The 20109-nt window shown below is 42.4% G+C and overlaps 1 protein-coding gene and 2 non-coding genes across 3 annotated transcripts in view; all 3 read left to right on the forward strand.

Annotated features, from left to right (window-relative positions):
- The first annotated feature begins 1238 nt into the window (after positions 1-1238).
- The window catches only part of WDR43 (WD repeat domain 43), a 34469-nt gene continuing 15598 nt past the window's right edge, over positions 1239-20109 (forward strand). The window contains exons 1-5 of the mRNA XM_074949135.1: positions 1239-1466; positions 6969-7103; positions 10542-10663; positions 18649-18769; positions 19871-20010. Of these exons, the coding sequence (XP_074805236.1) occupies positions 1239-1466; positions 6969-7103; positions 10542-10663; positions 18649-18769; positions 19871-20010 (746 nt within the window). The remainder of the gene's footprint in view (positions 1467-6968; positions 7104-10541; positions 10664-18648; positions 18770-19870; positions 20011-20109) is intronic.
- Positions 8144-8221, forward strand: LOC141985623 (small nucleolar RNA SNORD53/SNORD92). The gene has a single exon (XR_012638980.1). It is a non-coding gene; the product is annotated as a small nucleolar RNA SNORD53/SNORD92 (small nucleolar RNA).
- On the forward strand, positions 14656-14733 carry LOC141985625 (small nucleolar RNA SNORD53/SNORD92). The gene has a single exon (XR_012638982.1). It is a non-coding gene; the product is annotated as a small nucleolar RNA SNORD53/SNORD92 (small nucleolar RNA).

The following is a 20109-nucleotide window of genomic DNA, read 5'->3' on the forward strand; positions in this document are numbered from 1 at the left end:
ACGAAAACATAAAAACATCACCGAAAGTTTGGTGATGACACAAAAGTTGGGGGAGTGTTAAATAACGAAGAGGACAGGTCACTGGATTGTTTGGTAAGCTATGTGCAAGAAAACAATATGTGTTTTGATTTAACTAAATGGGAATGTATATGTCTAGGAACAAATATTTAATACTTGGCTCAAGATTGGATGTTTTTCTAAAAGCTCCGCTCTAAGAATTACTTTGGAGACTTTCTATGGCCTGTGTTACACAAGAAGTCGCACTAGATCAGGGATCGGCAACCTTTGGCATGTGGCCCACCAGGAAAAGCCCCTAGTGTGCTGCCAGGCCGGCCCGTTTGTTTACCTGCAGCATCTGCAGTTTTGGTTAATCACAGGTCCCACTGGCTGCGGTTCACCGCTCCAGGCCGATGGGGGCTGCGGGAAGCGGCGTGGGTCAAGGGATGTGCTGGCAGCCCTTCCCACAGCCCCCATTGGCCTGGGATGCCAGTGGGAGCCACGATCGGCCAAACAAACCGGCCTGGCCCGGCAGGGGCTTTCTCTGGCGGGCCGCATGCCAAAGGTTGCCGATCCCTGCACTAGATGATCACACGGATACCTTCTGGCCTTGGAATCTATGAATCCTTTGATCAGTTCTGGCAGAGAGAAAGCGGATGTTTCTGCAGTATTTACTCTTTCCCAGTATCTAACGAGATGACTCTTAATAAAATTAATATGCAACAATGATGTCCCAGGCATCGCTTGGTACAGTCACATTATATCCTACATTTGACAGGCCTGCAAAATTAGAAGCCTTAAAAAACCTTTTTTTAAAAAAAGCTTGTCATAGATCTCTTGACACCCCCCCCAAAAAAAACCCAGCACACAGAAAGTATCTCCCCAAGCTGTCATATATTCAGCCCCCAGGACACCATCTTTCACCCTTGATACTCTCATAACCCTCCCCCCACCAGCCTCAAAATACTATTTGAACACACATCACACCCCCTCTCCTGCCACACTCAGCCTCCCCCCCCCACACTCCCTCTCAGCCCCTCCCTAGACCCCTCTCCTGCCACGCTCACCGCCCCCACACTCCCTCTCCTCCTGCACTCAGCCCCCCCCACCCCACCGCGGGCCGTGCAGCGGAGGGGAGGAGCGGCGCAGGGGGAGCCTGTCCCCGGCAGTGCGCCTGCGCGGGGCGGAAACACGTGGCCGCGGCGCCGCTGGCCTGCAGCAGAGGCCGGGCCGAGAGCGCCATGGCGGCGGCCGGAGCAGCGTGTGGCGGGGACGCCCCGCGGGCCCCCTGCGCCTTCTCCCCGCGCGGCCGCCGCTCCCTGGCGCTGTGCGGCCCCGACGGGCGCCTGCGGGTGTGGGACACGCCGAGCAGCCGCCTGCAGCACGAGTACGTGCCCTCCGCCCACCTCAGCGCCGCCTGCACCTGCCTGGCCTGGGCCCCGCCGGGGGGCCGCCAGCCCCCGAGCAAGGTACCGGGGCGGGAGGGAACGTGGGGCGGGGCGGGGCGGGGCGGGGCCGGGCCGGGCCGGGGGGGCCGCGGCCCGCACCGCGTGGCCCGCTCGCCCCGTGCGGGGCCGGGCCTGCGCCGCCCCGGCACCATGTGGCTTCCCCGCGGAGAGCAGCCAGCAGGCCACGAGTGCGGGGGGGAGGAGGAGCTCCCCCTACAGCCGGGAACAGCCCCCGTGTGACGGGGATGCGGTCACAGCCCCCCCCCCCCCATTTCCTGCAGGCCTCCCGCCTCCTGCCCGCAGCACCCTGCCGGGCAGCGCGACGGCAGACGGGCCCCCGGCAGCGCACGTGGGGCACCCACCCCCGCTCGGGCCGAGGCTAGGGGTGGTGGGGCCGACAGGGTCCCCTCCCAGGGGAGCCGCTCCAGCGAGGGGGGCTAGTGTGGGCAAGCCCGTGGGGGAAGGGAGGAATTACTGATGAGCCTAGTCCTAGGCTTGCGGGTGGGGAGAGCATGGGATGGGGGAATCTTACCTCCCATCGTGTGTGCACCTAGTGGTGAGGTAGTCCTTGGGTGGCCCAAGCTGGTGGTGTGTCTCCTCTGGAGCAGTAGTAACATAGAGTTTACAGTCACTACGTGTATGGTGCTTTATCTGTGCCTGTGGGTACTTTATATATGCCACAATAACACCTGTGGTGTCTTTCATTAGGGAGCCAATAAGCACTTTAGAGGTGTTATTGCACTAAAAGAAAAGGAGAACTTATGGCACCTTAGAGAGTAATCAATTTATTTGAGCATAAGCTTTTGTGAGCTACAGCTCACTTCATCGGAAAGCTTATGCTCAAATAAATTGGTTAGTCTCTAAGGTGCCACAAGTACTCCTTTTCTTTTTGTGAACAGACTAACAGGGCTGCTACTCTGAAACCTGTCATTATTGCACTAAGAGTTCCAGCCCCTTTGTGATGTAGGTAAGCATTTTCTACTTTTACAGGTTGGGGAAACTGATGAAGGGAGTATGTGTCTTGCCCAAGGTCACCCAGTGTCCGAAGCTAGGAAAAGAACTCAGAAACAGTGATTTATTGTATCTGTGGGACACTTTTGACATATACCTAGTACAGACCCATTTATCCAAAATGCTTGTGTAATCAAAAATATCTGGGGATCCAGATAATTGGGGGTGGAGGGAAGCACTTGGGTAAGCCATTCTCACCTGTGGCTGTGACAGAATGATTTGGCTGACAGGTAGTTCTTCTGAAATAGGTTTGTATTAGCCAAGTAAATTAATTGAACTGTGTGTATGTGTAATAGCTGTAAGTATGCTTGATCAAAGAATGAATCATATTTGCAACATGCTGTCCTTCATATCAGCTCTATTGGTAAGATACTCTTAAGGAAAGAGTATGGCATTAGGAATTCATACACTATTAATTTATGTAGAATTCAGTCTTTCCTTTTTGGATAATATTTGCCTCACCATTTTTGCTCTTTGCAAGTCGTTTGTGGAGGGAAATTTTTCCAGAATTCAGGAATGCTTTAAATAGGTATGAGTAACATTCAGTGATTTCACTCAGAGCAATCATTCTGGAACTTGGAAATTCCAGTGTTGAATTTCAGAGCATTTGTCTGCTTTTTACAGTTCATTACCAAACCAAAGGTGTGATCAGAATTCAAACAACAAGGCACTAGCTCAGTTAGGGCCTGTCTATACTGAGATTTGAAGGCACCATCTCAGCCATTTTTTTTAAGGATTTGTTCTTGTTCAGAAAGTGCAGTTTTCCCCTGGCTAGTAGTGTAGACAGGGCTTAACAATATTATAGTGTGTACTTCTATAACATCTGTACAAGGATTTCAAAGTGCTTTACATACTTGTTTAATTTATTCTGAGAGTGCTCCTGAGTATTATCCCATATTACTGATTGGGAAATCGGAGAGATTGTGAATTGCCCAGGGACACAGGATTTCTGTGGCAGAGAGAAGTAGTTCAGATCTCCTAACTTATTGTCCTGTACTTTTATTTGCTCAATTATAACACACTTTTGAAAACCATATTTGTAATTTGGTATCTGTGCTGACTGAAGAAACTGCGGGGCTCTCTCACTTAGTGTATTGTATGTTGGGACACCATTTCATAGCATAGATTTGGTTTTGCCTGTGTGGATGGACCCAAAGTATGTTATAACCTGTAATATAGCTTTCAAACATTGTTATAACATGGTGTCCTGGCATGATACAATGTGTACATGAGCTTCTTAAGCAGCTTTCTACCAAGATCTGTGTTTGAAAATGGTTCTTCAGAAGAGGGCTAACATGTTTTTAAAATCTAGGTGTAGACAGGGCTTTTTATCTTGTGTGAGGAACTTTGTCGAACACTGGGTCACATCTTAGTGCTAATTATCTCTTAACATGTTAAACTCTGAGCATTACTTAGATTTCAGCATGTTCTCTTGTGGAATTGTTAACTTTTCATATCTTGCAGTATTTATTCTGTGTAGCTTTGCAACTTGTTGGTTTGTGCTCAGATTGAATGAGCAGGGGAAAAAAAAAAGCTTAAAGCTCTGATAGGTGAACCAACTAAAGGATGCTTGTAACGTAAGTTTTGTTTCCTTTTGCACTGGAAAGCTTGCTGTTTTCTGCTCATGTGTCATATGCTTTAAGAACAATCATATGCCAGTAGATGCCTCTAGGTGGTGTTTGGCCAGGTTCCACTTACACAAAGGCAGAGTATGTTCTGGACTCTTGCCACTTCAATGATGTCCACACGTTTTTTGGCCAGTATGGGGATGAGTTATAGAAATTGGTGGGATCTTGAACTCTAATCCTGGGAATTCCTAGCTCTGTGATAGCTGCTTGGAGCACACATCTCCCTAATCTCTGTATATGTGCTTGTAGTGTGGGAGGTATTTTAGCTTTTGTTATGGTGACACTATTTTCTTAAAGTGCTGGTCAGTAGAAAGTCTTCCTGAAACAGACCCTTATAAAAATCTACTTTTCGTGTGAGGATATTAGGGAAAAGCATGCCCTCTTAAAAGAAAAAAAATCAAATTATTTTACCATAACTGCTTTACTTAAAATACTAATTCCTCAGTCAAAATCATAAATTAATTCTAAATATTTCTTCAATCCCTAGCATCTGAAAAAATAGTAAGGCACTCGTACATGGCAGGATCAAGTTCTGTGTCTTGCACGTGAAAGCCTAGATGTTGTCTGGTATCTTAAGGCCCTGATTCTGCAGTGAGCTCCGTGTTGGGTTGCAGTGAAGTTAATAGGAGATATTGCCATGTGGTGATCATTGCAGGACCAGGACCTAAGACTGGTTTGTATTTTAGTTCTATGGATTTTTTTTTGGAAGGGTGTGAACGAGGCACTTTCTAGATTAATATCTAATTCTCATGTTTGTTTAGCACCTTTTATTCCAAAGTCGCCATACCCAAATGCCCTCATTAGCCAGGCTTTGGGGAACATTTCAGCAAAGATATAAGGTAACTTAAAAACAAGTTCCCTTTGGAGAATCTTTGCTACTACCTGGCTTGCTCATTCTGTGACATCAGAAATGCTATGAGTTGGATGGACTTCGGTAAGACTTGCTTGTATTTGTAATGTGGTCTGGAATGGTGGGGGAGGGGGAGAGAGGTGATGGGAGGGAGGATAGATTAGTAGGTGCTTCTGTGCTGATGGCTGGTTGCTTGCTATTTCAAGGGGAAGGGGTTTTCAGCACCCATCTGTGTTTAACTGGTTTCATTTTTCCTTTGCAGTTCATCTTTAGTATGAAAGAGTATTAGTAAATGCAGATAATGTTTAGGGTCTTCTGGTACTATCTGGGCATCCAGTGTGAACATAGGCCTGATCTTCACTGACCAAAGAACTGTGTTTAAACACAGCTTTAATGTGACTACCTCCAAACAAGTTTAATTAGTTGGTTTAATGTTCAGACCTAGTATTGATCATGACTTTAAACCTAGATTAACATGCATTAGACCTAGTTTGAAATGTTTAGTTCCAGGTATGAACGTGCTTCGGGATGTGTGTTATAGTTTTTGCTGCACTCATGTTTTTGATGCATTTTTTTAAAACTCTTCCTTTGTCTCTGAAAATGAAGCCTGAAAGTATGTTCCTGACAAGCAAAGACCTCAGCTTTCTACTTAGGTTTGGCTTTATTTGAAAGCTTTTGGAATGGAGTTAGATATTTTTTATTCAAATGTCAGTTACTCTGATTTTTATTAAACTGGCATAGAGTTAACTTCAGCTAAAATTATTCTATTTTTGCTTGCCAAATATCCTACAGTTAGCCCTGCATCAAAAGTTTTTAAAGTACTGTATCTTCAAGGATCCAAAGTCTGTCTGTCTCTCTCTTTTTTTTTTTTTGGTTGCATTGTTTAAAATTCAAAACTTAAATGTGTAAGCTTCCAGATGCCCTGCAGCTCTCATATATTCGGGCTTGGGCACAAACTAATTACATGCTGCATGTCGCCTATTGTAATGTAAGATACACACCTATGTAGGTGGAGCAGCAAGGCTGTCACAGAGTTGGCTGCTCTTGTTTTAAGCCCACAAGGAGTCCTTTTTGGGCTTCCTGGCAGTGCATTAGTGCAGATACCCTGTTCTGTAGAGGAAACATCATTTTGTGTCTGTGGGTAGAAAGTTTTTAAAAATGAAATCTGAGATGACCCAGCGTCTACATAAGGTACAACAAACTCGGCAGAAAAATGTTTTCCTTTTGCTTGCGGTTGGGGCTGCTTTGTTCTTTTGAAGCCCTTAAAGAGGTGAGTATGAACACAGTCTGACATTAAACCCTTGTGAGCAGAAGTGTGGTGGTGGTGGCGGCGGCTTTTCCTCCTCTGTTCTTTATGGTTTGGCATCCTGAAAAACTGATTTCATTTACCTAACCTGGCCATCCCACCACACTTCTGGCCAAAGAGGACAGGCTGAAACTCTGTGTAGAGATTGTCTGTCAGTGGCCCTCAAACTGAGAGGGCAAGGGATTAAAAAATGGTCTGAGCGTGGGAGCCAGGAACTATAAGATATAATGCCTGTTCGGATAGTGTGTTCCTTTGTGGCCTTGGGCAAATCACTGTGTTGTCCTAATTTTCCCCATCTGTAAAGTGGGAATAGCACTTTCCTCTCAGGAGAGTTGAAGATTTATTTAATGTTTGTAAAGTGCTTTGAAAAATGAAAAGTACTATAGAAGTGCTAAATTCTGTTATGGTTTTGATCTTCCCCCTTTGGGGATGAAGCATACTCCGTGTTCTACCTTTCAGCCTGGCCCTGGGAATAAAGCAAAGACTAGAAAATGACCTTGGGGTTTTCTTCATGGAGCAGCACACTATCTTTTGGGTTTGTCTACACTAAGATTTGTAATCCTTTTAGTTGACATATTAAAACATGATCGTGTCCTGTCTACACTAGAATTTACACACATTTGTTCCCAATTGTGTTTGAACTCTAGGGTTACGGAACCCTTATTTGGGGAAGCTGACCAGACTAACTTGTTACCTTTTTTTTAACCCTGCTCCCAATCTCTTTTCAGGAGGGTCCTCAGAGGAAAAAACGGAAATCTGAAGCTGCAGAAGGAGGTGAACAGTTTGACCTGTTGGCTATTGGTACAGCGGTTGGCAGTATTTTATTATACAGCACAGTTAAAGGAGAATTACAGAGCAAACTAGTAAGCATCACATCAATCTTTCTGCGTATTTGTAAAGTCATATCTGTTGCTCAAAGGGGTGGGCTAAGCTAATTTAACAAAGTTTTAAATTCTGCATGGTTATGTAGTTACACATATGAATGGACATGTAGTATCCACAAGAATGTCAGAATGACACTCTTTCTAGTGTTGCTAGTATGTATAGGCTGAAGAATTACTTTTTCTAGGCTAGCGCAACATCATACGATTACATGTACATTTGTAATTCTTGAGTTCCTTTTAACTCAAGAGAATAGTAAGGATTTAGACACCATGAAATTCGTCTTGGGTGTATTGCATCTTCAACAATTAGACAATATTCTGTGTCAGAGAATTTAAAAAAAATTGCTTTGGCTAGCATGGAGATGCTACTTGTACTGGCATGTTGGCTTTTGTATAAAAGTGTGAATCACAGACTTAGCTTTCCATATAAAGTCTTATGTGAGTCCTTATATTCTCAGCATATGGTTTTCCCAAACCCATCAGGTGATGGTTCCATCCTGCTGTCATTTTTCCTTCTTATTAACATCACCTCTTCTCTTCCTTTTCATTTAGCCTTGATTTGTAACAAAAGAAAGGAATATAATGGTTGATATCAGTGATAATATTTTGGAATAGACATACAAGACTGATTTCCTCGTCCTGGTTCTAGACTATTAGTCCTGTGGCATTGGTGCACTGTGTGTATGTATTACATATGGGAAAGCATCTGTGTGCCTTGTTAAGTTGGGTACTGGTTTAACAACATTAGCTTAAAATTGATAAGGTGAATGCTGAAACTTTGCTGGTGGCACGTCTTTATTTTATCCACAAAGTTCATGTTTTTGATGGGTCCACAGAAATGTTCACCATTTTTCTTTTGTTAGTAACAGAATAGTGGCTTGTATTTGGGGTGTCATTATTAAAAAAAGATATTTAGAATTGCAAGGACATTCCTCACTCTTTCATAACTGAAAAGTTATTTTTGGTTTTGAAATATATCAAATTAAAAATTTTCTCTGCCCATATTTAAGCATAATGCCTTGCTGTGATGATACTTACTTGGTTTCGCTCACTGCTGACTTGCAGTGAAGACATTTTCCTCTTGGCTGTCTGAGCAGGCTGGTGCTGAATTAAATAGTAAAATTCAGTAAATTTACAAGAAACTCAAATTATGACTACAAGTGGGTTAGCGATGCTCTTACAAAACTGCTTTAATCTTTTGGAAGAAGATCCAATAACTTTTCTAGGCATGTGTTTCATCCCCTCATTCTGGTTAGAATAGTCTTAGTAAGATGCTGTTGCTGCTCCTTTGGTAGCCACTTGAGTTCTAATACGAGGTCTCAGATTAAGTATAATCCAGTGCATTTTTTCCCCACACTGATAAACTCCCATGTTTGGGACACATGATGTCAAGTCATTGAATAATCCTGACTAATGAGCCCTGTGATGGGATCTCTGGGGTGCAGCCTGGGACTGTGGGACCACTGTGCCCCCTGAACTCTCTCCAGCCTGGGCTGCCTCTCACAGTGCCTTGCTAGGGACCAGCAGCAAACACCTCCGGTTGCTGTTATTGTTCAGCACAACAGCATGTGGAGCCCCACACCCAGCTGTATTGCATGAATGCTCTCAGAGCCACTCACGAATCACACAGAGAAAGGCACCAGAGCCAAATTCCCTCAGCTCCCAGCACTGCATCTCAGGAATATACTGTCGTGCACTGCTCAAGATGAGCAGTGCAAATTTATTAATCGGTTCACTACTTCATCAATGGAATGTGCGTTTGCAAAACCTGAGCAGATTTGCCACACATTTTATACAAACTCATTGGTAAAGATAAACAGTAAAACAGATTTATTGACTCTAAAAGATTGATTTTAAGTCATAGGCAAAAAATTAGATTTAGTTACCAAAAGAAATAAAATATAAGCACACGGTATAAACTCTCACCCCTATTAGACTGAGCAACAACTAGACTAAGTAGTTTTTCTCACCCCCACTGGATATTGCAGTTCATAGTACACAGATTTCACCCTTGAAATCTGGGCAAGTCCCCTCAGTTGGAGTCTTCAGAGTGTCCTTGTTGCTTGCAGCATGGTTGGGTGAAGGAGAAAGGTGCCACATGCTGGGCCTGGGTCTGTTTTATACCCTGAGTCCTATGAGCCTGAGTCTCCAGGCAAGGGTCTGAGCAATTCCCCTGGTGTGGCCTCATGCAGGTGAGTCATTGCATTGTAGCTCCCTTGCTGGACAATGGTTGTTGATAGGTTGATTGACTCCTGCCCGGGTGTTGGCTACTTTCCTTGCTGTTGTCTCTGGGGAGCTAATATCTGGCTGATTTCCCAACTTTCATTCTCTTACATATGAAGTTATGAGAATTGTGTTGTATGGTTGTCACTGAAGCAACCAGGTTTCAGTGACAACCATACAATACAATTCTCATAATTTCATATGCATTAATGATATATGGATAGAGAAATTACTTTCAACTGATCATAACCTTTCCCCTGATACCTTACAATACATGCTTTATATGTAAGATCACAATTATATAAAAATGAATATGGGGGTTACAGGACGCTCTCCTAAGGTATAGAGTGTCACAACCCCAACCTTCTCTAAAATCTCAGAGCTGGAAACCCTTCTGCTAGTGCCTCTGGTTTTCCTTCTCCTGCCTTTTCTCTTTCTTCTCTGCCCCTGATCAAAAAACTCCTTGTGTAGGGTATCAGATTTAGCTGCCTTTAAAGATTACATTGTGACAGTCCCCATTTTCTTCCTTGTTTGGTCTAGACTCTATATAATGAGATATTCAATAGAGTGTTTAGTTATGCCCATCCAGTTGTTTTCTAGGCCTGTGAGCTTGCAGCCGTTTTGATCACTTGATGGACAAGAGAGGTGGCTGATGTTTCTTGCTGAGTCCTTGGGTCGGGTCGGGTCTGGTCTGGTGATGGCTCCTTCTGAAGTGCTCAGTACAAGGAAATGGCACTTATTTAGCAGCTTGTTTGGACAGGCAGGCTCTGAGGTGTCCATCTGAGAGATATCTGTGTGGTCAGGGAAGCAGGCAAGCAAGATACATAGTTTATTCAGAAGGCTGTTTGGGCTGTATTTATGTTGATGTGATGAGGAGGGGGATGGTTTTCTTTATCTGTGACTTTAAAGTGCTAGAGCCAGCTTGAATTCTCTCACTAAACCTTTCATTACTTAAAGAATTTTAAAGGTGTAACCACTTATATTTCTAGCATGTAGATGTATGTTTGTGAGACTAGCTTAAAACTGCAGTATAGTCTCGTCTCTCTGTTTGAGTGAATAACCCTTTTCATGTTTTCCATAACCTGATTTAGCTCCCCAAAAGTGGCCTGTTCTGTGTGCTGATTGCACAAAAACTCGTTAGCCAAGGCGCACTTCATTTGCCCATTAACAATTAAACCTTTGTTTCTCTTGTAGGATGGTGGTCACGACAATAGAATAAACTGTGTACGGTGGCACCAGGACAATGGTTGTTTATATAGTTGTTCAGAAGACAAACACATTGTGGAATGGAACACACAGACCTGCAAAGTGAAGTGGTGAGTGAGACTGGTCTGCAGTCAGTAGTGTCAGCATTTCTTTCACACGCCCTTTTTCCCCTCATCAAAGCATTTTGGTCAGGTCTAGTTGGAGGTGCCATATTTTGCTATGCAAGGCGTTTGGACACTGAGCTTCATGCCAGTAGGGGCTGGTAGCCAGTCTTCTGTGCTGAAGGGAAAACTGTCACTCTGCTGGGCTTCAGAGGGAGGCTGTTGTGGCTCTGTTAAGGGCATAAAGGATGTACTATGCCAAGAAAATGATTGGGTCTGGCATTTCTACAAAATCAATTATAAAAAATATCAGACATTCTCATCACAAGTCTCAGCAAAAATATACATTTGAATTCTTCGAGTGCTTGCTCATGTCCATTCCACATTAGATGAACACCAGTTATGGAAAAGGTAACTGTCTTTTATTCAGAACTGTTTTTAGGCTGTCTTCACAAAACCAGATTTCACAAGCATTTAATTTAGAACATGTTCATGTATTCTAAAGGAGGTCTGTTGAAACTCTAAAATGTGCTGTGCAGTACACTGTCTTCATCTAGTATTTCACAGTCACGTAGTTATGTAAATCCGTGTCAGCCTTTTGAAATGCAGGCCAAGATTTTCAAAAATATTGAATGCCCAGCATCTCCTGCTGACTTCATTGGGTGTGCGCTCATTGCTTCTGAAAGTCAGACCACTTGTTTGGATGTTTAAATACAGATTCAGAGCATAACCTCAGGCACCCATTTGGCACCCATTTTTTTGAAGGTATGAACTGAAAACTACTGAAGTGGTAAGACCATTGCAGAAAATTCATAGATTAAATTGCTAATATGTAACCACAACAAAACACACATATGTTCTAGTATAAAAGGGCTAAATATTTAAACATCTCTGAAATATGCCCATGACAGCAATCTTAATTGGCTCTTGTTCTATTGTATGCTGTGTGGAAAGCAGCTGGGGTAGCAATATTGTCACAGATCCATTTCCAGTAAGGTACAGTAGCTGGCAGCCTGTCAGATTGTCTGCATTATATACAACCATATGCTTGTACAGTTGCATGCCACAGTTAAGATTGTCGATGTTAGATTATGGATATCACTAACTGTGTCAGGCAACCATGCTAGTGCATAACCTGTCTGTAGTATACATAAGGAGTTGGTGCTTTTGTTCACGCTAGTGAGGGAAATGATGCTGAATGTCTGTTCTAGCTAGTGTAGACTTTATGCAACTGTGGCAGTCCATGACAGATTTGTAAAATAGCTTACACTGCAGCTAGTGGTCACCCCAGGTAATATAGACAAGACAAGTTAACCTCATTTCTTGCAAGAACTGAAAGCTTTGAAACAGAACCAGCTTTAAAAAGTAGGAAATCTTAAAAGGAGGCTTTTTCCTCTCTGATGCAACAGTAAGTATATTACACAGTTTTACAGAACATCATGGAACTTCACTATTAACATAGTGTTCAATAGTTTATTGGTTGCTCTGACTTCAGCAGTATGTATGGTAGGATTGCTACATTGGTGTGGAATCTGGTTGTGGGAGACAGACATCACAAAATGTGAAAGGTTATGTAAGCCTTTCTTTTAAGTAATGCACAAAAATGCCCTTTTAACCTGACTACTGAGAATGTTTTCAGCAGAACTAAATTTGACGGAATTCCTCAGTCCATGGGACAACTACTTTCTATACTCCAGCATCCTCTTGGTTTAATAGCCTCATGTGTGTTTGTTTCTGTTTCCTGTTGCACTGTTGTAACTCAGCCACCATGCAATGTAAGATTGAGAGGGTGAGTTCAGGTGCATGAGAAGGCTTTTTATCTGCTGCTGATTTTTTCTGTATAAAAGCCTGACCATTGTTAAAACTCTTGTTTTTATCTGTCTTGCGTTGTCTGTCTCAAGCCTTGTCTAATTGTGAAAGTTGTACTTACTGGTAAATCCCCTTGAGTGTATACTCTTAAATTGGTTTGAGTGAATTATATTAATTTAACTTAAGAATATTCCTCACCAATGTAAACTTAAATTGATACATCAGTAAGGAATTGACTTATATTAAATCAACATCAGTCACTCTTAAATGGATTAACAAGTGTTCATCAAAGGTGATTGCACAAATTTGACCAAACATCTCAACTGTGTGTACACAGCGCCTCGGTTTACTGCTGCTACAAAACCGATGGAGTTCACATAATTTTTCTGAGTCCATAGAAATGTCTGTTGGCTTTCAGCAGCAGAATAGTAGACTCTTGTGAGATGTCTCTACAATAGATATTTAGGGTAAAATTTTCAAGTGCCCTAAATGATTTAGGAGCTCAAATACTGTTTTCAAAAGTGACTTGGGCATTAGGCTGCTACCTCATTTTGAAAATAGGGCTTGAACTCCTAAATCAAGAATGTGTCTTGCCCTTAACCCCAAACAAACCTGATACTCTTTGAAACACACAATAGTCCTGTTTGCAATAAATTACTTGCAGTAAAACCTAATATGCAAAACTCATTGAGTTTCAGGCTCATGTGATCATGAGCCAGTCAAGATGATATTCTTGTGCTATGGTTGGATGCTGATGCACATCCCACTGAAGTGAATGGAAAGAGTTCTGTTCACTTCAGTGGGCATTGGCTAAAACCCATAGATTGGGCCACATTTTCTTTTGTGGTGAAGCAGCTTTGCACGTCCGCACCAGAAGAAAGCAGTCTGAAAATGACTGACTAGCCATGGGAGAGTGATATCAGTTTAGGGGAATCCTCTAGAGCCAGCATAGTGGGATATGGGTTTGGGTAAGGTAGAATAGATACATGAATCCGAGCAGCTTCATGAGCCTCTTACGGGGGTTAGCAGTCATTAAAGATTAGAGAAGCCTTCAGACAGTTCTAACCATACATCAAGGGGACTGACCAAGCCTTTTGCACAGCCAGAGCAGATCAGGGAATGCAAAGGTGGTTTAAATCCACATTTGCCATTCCTTCCTGAGCTGTATTGTGCAGTCCTCTGCTGCAGGTGATATTACTTGGAGGCTATTGTGTTCTTAGATGCTGAGCCATCCACAAACACCCTGCCATTCCAGACCCCTGACAGGGATGAGTGGTTGTATGGCTGGGGAAAAATGACCTATTTAACATGACCTGGTATCCAATTACCTACATGCTTAAGACACCCTCATTTGCCCTCCTGTAGTTTCTCAGGCACCACTTCTTTCCCCCCATTCCACTATCGCTGCTGCGATTCGGTACAGAGCAGGGAGGGAGTGGTGAGCTGGCCATCTCGTGAATTCTCTCCAAGTGAAGTTCTTTTTGGAATGACTCGTTCTGCAGATGACATTTTCTGGTTGAAGTGGTAGTTCACATTGACCAAAAGTAGCACAATAAGACATCATATGAATCACAACATCATCATCATCACATGCACTCAGCATATCCCAGGTACTTATCTATTGGATCAACCCCGCCTATTGTCGTGTTTGTATTTCATTTTGTTCAACATCAGTATCTACTAAGGACCACATCTATTCTCCTGTTACAGCACAGGAGGTATGTGGCCACTGGAACCATGCTCAGCTACAGATGAGTGGGCTCCTGCCCTATGACCTGCCATTGTTGTGCTGGGTTCATCATTGTCCATGGCTTTCCTACCACTGCTGTTTGTGGCTGGCTGATTTGAAAATCTTATCAGGCACAAGAATGTGCAAATGATACCGACAGCTATGCAGTCCTCACCACTGTTGGTTTGTTGTGTTTCATGGGCATGGCCTGTGATTTTTTTTTTTTTTTTCCCGAGCACTCTTTCTTTTACTACTTGCTTTTTTGACATGCTAAGTCTGGAATCTTTGGAAAAGTGAGTGTGACGTTTAAACTGCTATGTCACTTACACACTTTTGAAAATTTTACCTTCGGAATCCAAAGGGCGTTCTCGCACCATGGTGTAAAGTCAGGAACTGATATTTATCCTGACACTGTAGTGTTCGTTAAATCAGTAGTCTTTGCCCATTCATTAAGCAGAATGCCTTGCTGTGATGATGCCCACTTGGTTTCGCTCACTACTGATGTGCAGTGGGGACAACTTCCTCTTGGCTGTCTGAGCAGGCTGGTGCTGATTGTAATACTGTAAAACAAAAGCTGAAGGCAGCAATTGCTAGAGGGCCAGAGTAGCCATTTGTTTGTTTGTTTTTTGTTTTTGTTTTTAATTTTTCAAAATCTGCTTTGAAAATTAAAACACAAACCATATCCTCTTGACTTCTAAGTGCCGTCTTTGATAAAGCTAGCACTCAGTAGGACACTTAACCCTTGTAACATTGCATTATCATTGGTGTAACTCCACTGGTGGTGGCAAGGGTGGAAGTGCTAGTGCAGACTTGGCCAGCAGCAGACTATTCTAGCGCTACCACCAGTGGAAATTGGAAGAAAAATGCTTGTGTGGACACAGCCTTAGGTTGTGACAGGATGTCTCAGATTCTGTATCTCAGTGTAGTATTGTATTGTCTTTAAAATCGCTTTAGTTCCTTTGTTTGACCACTGTTGTCATCTTGTCAGCTGGTATGGTCATTCTTTCAATATCTAGCTCACAATGTGTTTAGAGTGCAGAAAATGGTATAAAGGCTTTGCCAATGTGCTGGTGTGTGTTGGAAATTATGAAACTTATCTGGAATGGGGAGTGAGTCTCTGTGAAGTGATCTTAGTAAGAGAGGGTGGGACTGATTTAGCCTCTCCTTTTTGCTGCTCTGTGCTGCTCTGACAACATGGCATCGGTGCAGGTAGCTCTGTACTACATATCCCAGTGTATAGGGGTGGGAGGAGGAGGTGTTCCCATAGTGCTAGGTGCTGCACAGATTCTAAGCTGCTGCATAGCCCTTATTTAGCACTGGGGAGGCTGCCATAAGTTACAGAACCACACAGGGCTGCTTGAGCCATTTCAGTCCTGCAGCAGCTCAGAATCTGAAAGAGACAAAGGTAGCATAAAGCAACCTTTGCCCTCCTTTTCCCTGGTGTGCGCCTCTTGGGTGGTACTGCACAGAATCTAGCCAGGTGTGTTTTGAAAGGAAATTCTCAGGGTATGTCTTCATTGCAGCCAGGACAGTGAGTGCCAGCTTCTGTAGATCTACTGGCACTAGCTGTATTCGAGCTAGCTCACTGAAACTAGAAGGGAGGATGCCGTGGTGTGGGCTTCACAAGCCTGCCTGACTCCCCTGAGTACGTATTTGCCTCTGCAGCTTGCATTGAAGCTCTCACCACTGTGTCCTCTCTTCTATTTTTAGCAAGCTAGCTAGAGTACAGCTGGTGTGGGTATGTCAACATAAGCTGCCATTCACATCCCTCACTGCAGTATAGATGTACACTCAAATATGGTGACCTGTAAATTTTATTCTTCTGTGCCATTTCCCTGAAATAATTGTCTTTAATAATTTAAACAGAATAGTTGACTTCTTACAAAAGATTAAAAGAGAGTTCTGAGTAGACATAATTAAAAACCATCAGTGTTGTGGTGAAAGAAGTTAACAGTTATAAGTAAAAGTAGGTGGTTATGGAAGATTTTTTGTTCTCAGTAAGTCTGTCTCAGCCCATCTCTTCTCAGATAGTTCAGTTGTTAATGCAGCAGTAAGCCTGTATGTTTCTCCTAATTCTTTCACTGGAATCCACAACTATTGTTTTTAGGAATCTGCGAAAGCATCGCCATCTAATGATTGATTAGTACTGTGCAGATAGGTCTCTGCTTGGTTTAATGCTAAATTTAAAAAATCTTGTCAGAAGAGGAAGTTTGTCTTTCTCTTCCCTGGATGACTTTTTGGCTCCCCCAGAAGGGGCTTGGGTCTTCCTGGAGGAGCTAATCCTCATGCTCAGTGGGAACTGATCTGTATTCGTGTATTTGTTCCTTAAAGAATTTCCTTATGGTAGCATTGATCTCAGTGGATTGCCCTGAGTCTGTTTGTCACTGAGTTCTCAGTAGCTCACCAAGCCAAAATTACCACAGGATGTTTGATTTAGATGACTTGCATGGAAGCAATATTAGCTAAAGTCTTGTTTTTGTAGCTCCATCGCTGGAACCAACACAGTACTTTGATCAGTGCAACCTGTGGATTTGGAGATGCCTTGAAAAATCACCACTAGGGGCTGGATTGTTCATAGGTGGGGTTTATCATGTGACCTGTATTCAGTGTGTCAGAAGCTGCTCAAAGCATTTAACAATGGTTGCCTTTAACGTTTGAAAGAAACCATATTCGCTACAGTTATCTGCTGTTGTAGATAACTACAGAAGAAATTTACTTAATTAGAATATATAAACTGAAGCCACACCAACCACATAAAAATCACACTTCTGTCTGAAAATCCCTTACCTGCAATTGTTACAAGTAACACTTAATGTTACTGTGATTGAAAACTGGAAAAAATTATTTTTCTTTATCCTGTCGTATTTACTTTGTGTAGTTGATAGCTCTAAGGTACAAGAATTTTCCCTGTTTCCCCTGGTTTTTTGGAGTATTTCACACAGTAACAGGGCAGAGAAACATTTTTTTTCAAGACCTAGAAAAAGGTGATTGTCAAACTGTCAAGGGTCCTCCTAGAATGATCTAGGGACAGGTATGGCACTTGAAACTACTTTAAACTTCTTAAAATGGAGTTCAAATTTCGTCCTTTTAAACAAAGATTGTGAAACTATATTAAAACAACCCACTTGAAATATGTTTTGAAATCTCCACTGATATGAATATTGACTCCGTGATCCCAGTGGGTATCCATTTTACTAATTCCAAGGGGAAACACTGCCCAATAACACATCTTTCAAAAGCAGAAAGATCAGACACAGAACAGCAGGAAACTTCCACACTTCTTTTGGTAAGAAATTAAAGCATTGAATGGGTATATACACTGAAAAGCTTTTTTTTTTTTTTTGGGGGGGGGGGGGGGAGAGGAAGCAGTGTTAGAGAAGGGGGTTAAATACCAAACCTACCCAAAAGAGCAGTGGAAAACTTCTGCTCTTCTGTCTCACCTGCTGTAGCTGCTTATTGTCTGACTGCATCTTTGCTATGTGTCATCAGTATCACAATATAGCTCTTCCTTGCTGTATAGTTTCATATCTAAATATTTTATATGGAAGGAATCTTTAAATAGTAACTTATGATTTTTAGACATATTTTATATTTATTGGTTTAAAATTTTTTTACATGGGCCCAGAGCAGAATATTTAAATAGATAAGTGTCAATTTGGATGCTGTTTGCTTAGTCTTGTCCTTTTCCTCTTTGGAAGAGCATATGAAGCCAAAGAACTCTGTTGAACATATCATTACCTGTGAAATATACAGGCAATGAAACCTGTTCCATTTAGACTTTTCTGTTGGATTGTCAAGGATGGTGTAGAATAAACTAGCTTGGTTTTGAAGATATTCAATCTTGTGAATATTGCATTGAAGCATTTCAGAAAAAACGGTCTTAAAATTGTAACAATGAACCAAATGTTTATGATGGGTTGCATGGGTCACTTCTTACACTGAATGAACTCCTCTTGCAGTTTAGTGGCCTGTGTGAAGTGTGTTGGTCACTAACTAGTTCCTGGTGGAGACAAGTGTACATGGCAACGTTTGACGCTTTTATAACACCTTTATTCACCTTAATGTGAAAATGTTAACAAAAGTCCTTTAATGAACTAAGCCTCAATAATGGCACACAGCAGAATTACACTGTTGGGAGAGTCTGTCCAGAACAAGTTGAGCACACTTTCTGGGGTCTAGTGCAGTAGGAATCATGTACTACTGTGCCCCATGCTACATCTGTTTTGGGTGTAGAGGACTTTGGGGCAGTCAGTTGATGCACATTAATAATTTTGTATGTAAACGGCTTTGGTTGTGGGGGGACAAACAACTAATTGCTGTGACACAACTTGTAGCTTCTTAAATCTATTGCATTTTTCTTAGCCTCTTCAACATTGCTGCTCTGAGTTTGAGATGTATTAACTGGTGCCCCTTTCCTTTCTCACCTTCCTCTGTTCCCTTGCAAACAAAAATCTAGCAAATGGAAAGGTGACAACAGCAGCGTTAGCTGCCTGTGCATCAGTCCAGATGGAAAGATGTTACTTTCAGCTGGTCGAACTATCAAATTGTGGGACCTGGAGACCAAAGAAGTCTACAGAGTAAGTGAATTTTTTTTAATACTGGATCTAAAAAAATCCTTCCCTGATTAAACTGACCTCGTTTGGCTAGTATTTCCTGATGCAGTATGTCCCAGTTGTGTTGAGTATAAAGAAATAATTGTCAGTCCAGGGGCTACTGGAAGTTGCTGCTATGATGATACCTTCACACTGTGGTTTGAATTGCTGACAGTTGAATGAGGACACTAAATTCCTTGGCTGTGTTTTAGTGTGCTGTCAGTAGCCCCTGTGCAAGCCAATATTAACATAAGCTTCATATGGTTCCTTTACACTGGATGCATTTTTTGCATGTTCTCCTAATTCTGACTCTAGAGATCTAAAAATAGACCGAACCAGCTCCTTTCAGATGTGACAATGGACTCTGCCAGCAGCATTCAGCAGAGACCCAGTGCTATTAGACTTCAGACAGCATCTTTCCAATCTTAATGTAACCGGCTGCATTATTAATCTGTTACCTAAACAGGTTGGGAGGCATAGTAGCAAACGTCCTGTTGTTTGGTACACAGACAAAAACCTGGTCTAAACACATGGAACTTAATTATTCGCTGGTAATCTCCAATTAAAAATAGTAGGTGCATTGACTGACCAGAATGCTCAACTGTAGGCAGAAAATGAAAACAGGACTCTGTTTTCTTGTAAGCCCCATGAGAAGATGAATAGACGGGGAAGTAACTTTGGGCAGTAACAGCACTACCTGTGTAACACTGCCTCACTGGGTAGTCCCGCAGGGGACTTTGTAAAATACAGAAGGTTGTTGGGGAGGATGACTTTTTTTCTCTCAATTTTTTTTCCCAACCTGAAATTTCACCTATTAGTCTGTCTCTTTTCCTTGTGTAACCTCTTTCATTTCTCTCTTCATGAATATCATGAGGTTCAAGAAACCCTTCATGGAGATTTATAAACTCAAGGCAGCTGGATTCTAGCTCTAACTGAAAACACTGCAGAAACGTCTTGACTTATTCTGTAATACTTGGATTTGACCTGTGCAGCTTGCATAATGTTCCTCGTCGCACCTTAAACATCAAAATTTTACTATGACTGCTCCTCACCATCCCATCACAAGTAAAATTTCATTTCCTCTAGAATTTCACAGGCCATGCAACAGCAGTTTCATCACTAATGTTCACCACGGTACGACCGCCGAATGAAAGTCAGCCCTTTGATGGAATTACAGGACTCTATTTCTTGTCTGGAGCAGCACGTGACCGGTTACTCAGTGTATGGTATGTAGGCTTTTCTTGTGACAATCTGTTGATACTTAGTCTGAGCATAGACTTTTCACAAAAGTATTAATTGAATTCTGTTGCTCATAGATAAACAGA

This window comes from Natator depressus, chromosome 3 (genome assembly GCF_965152275.1).
Source record: "Natator depressus isolate rNatDep1 chromosome 3, rNatDep2.hap1, whole genome shotgun sequence".
Classification (NCBI taxonomy): domain Eukaryota; kingdom Metazoa; phylum Chordata; order Testudines; family Cheloniidae; genus Natator; species Natator depressus.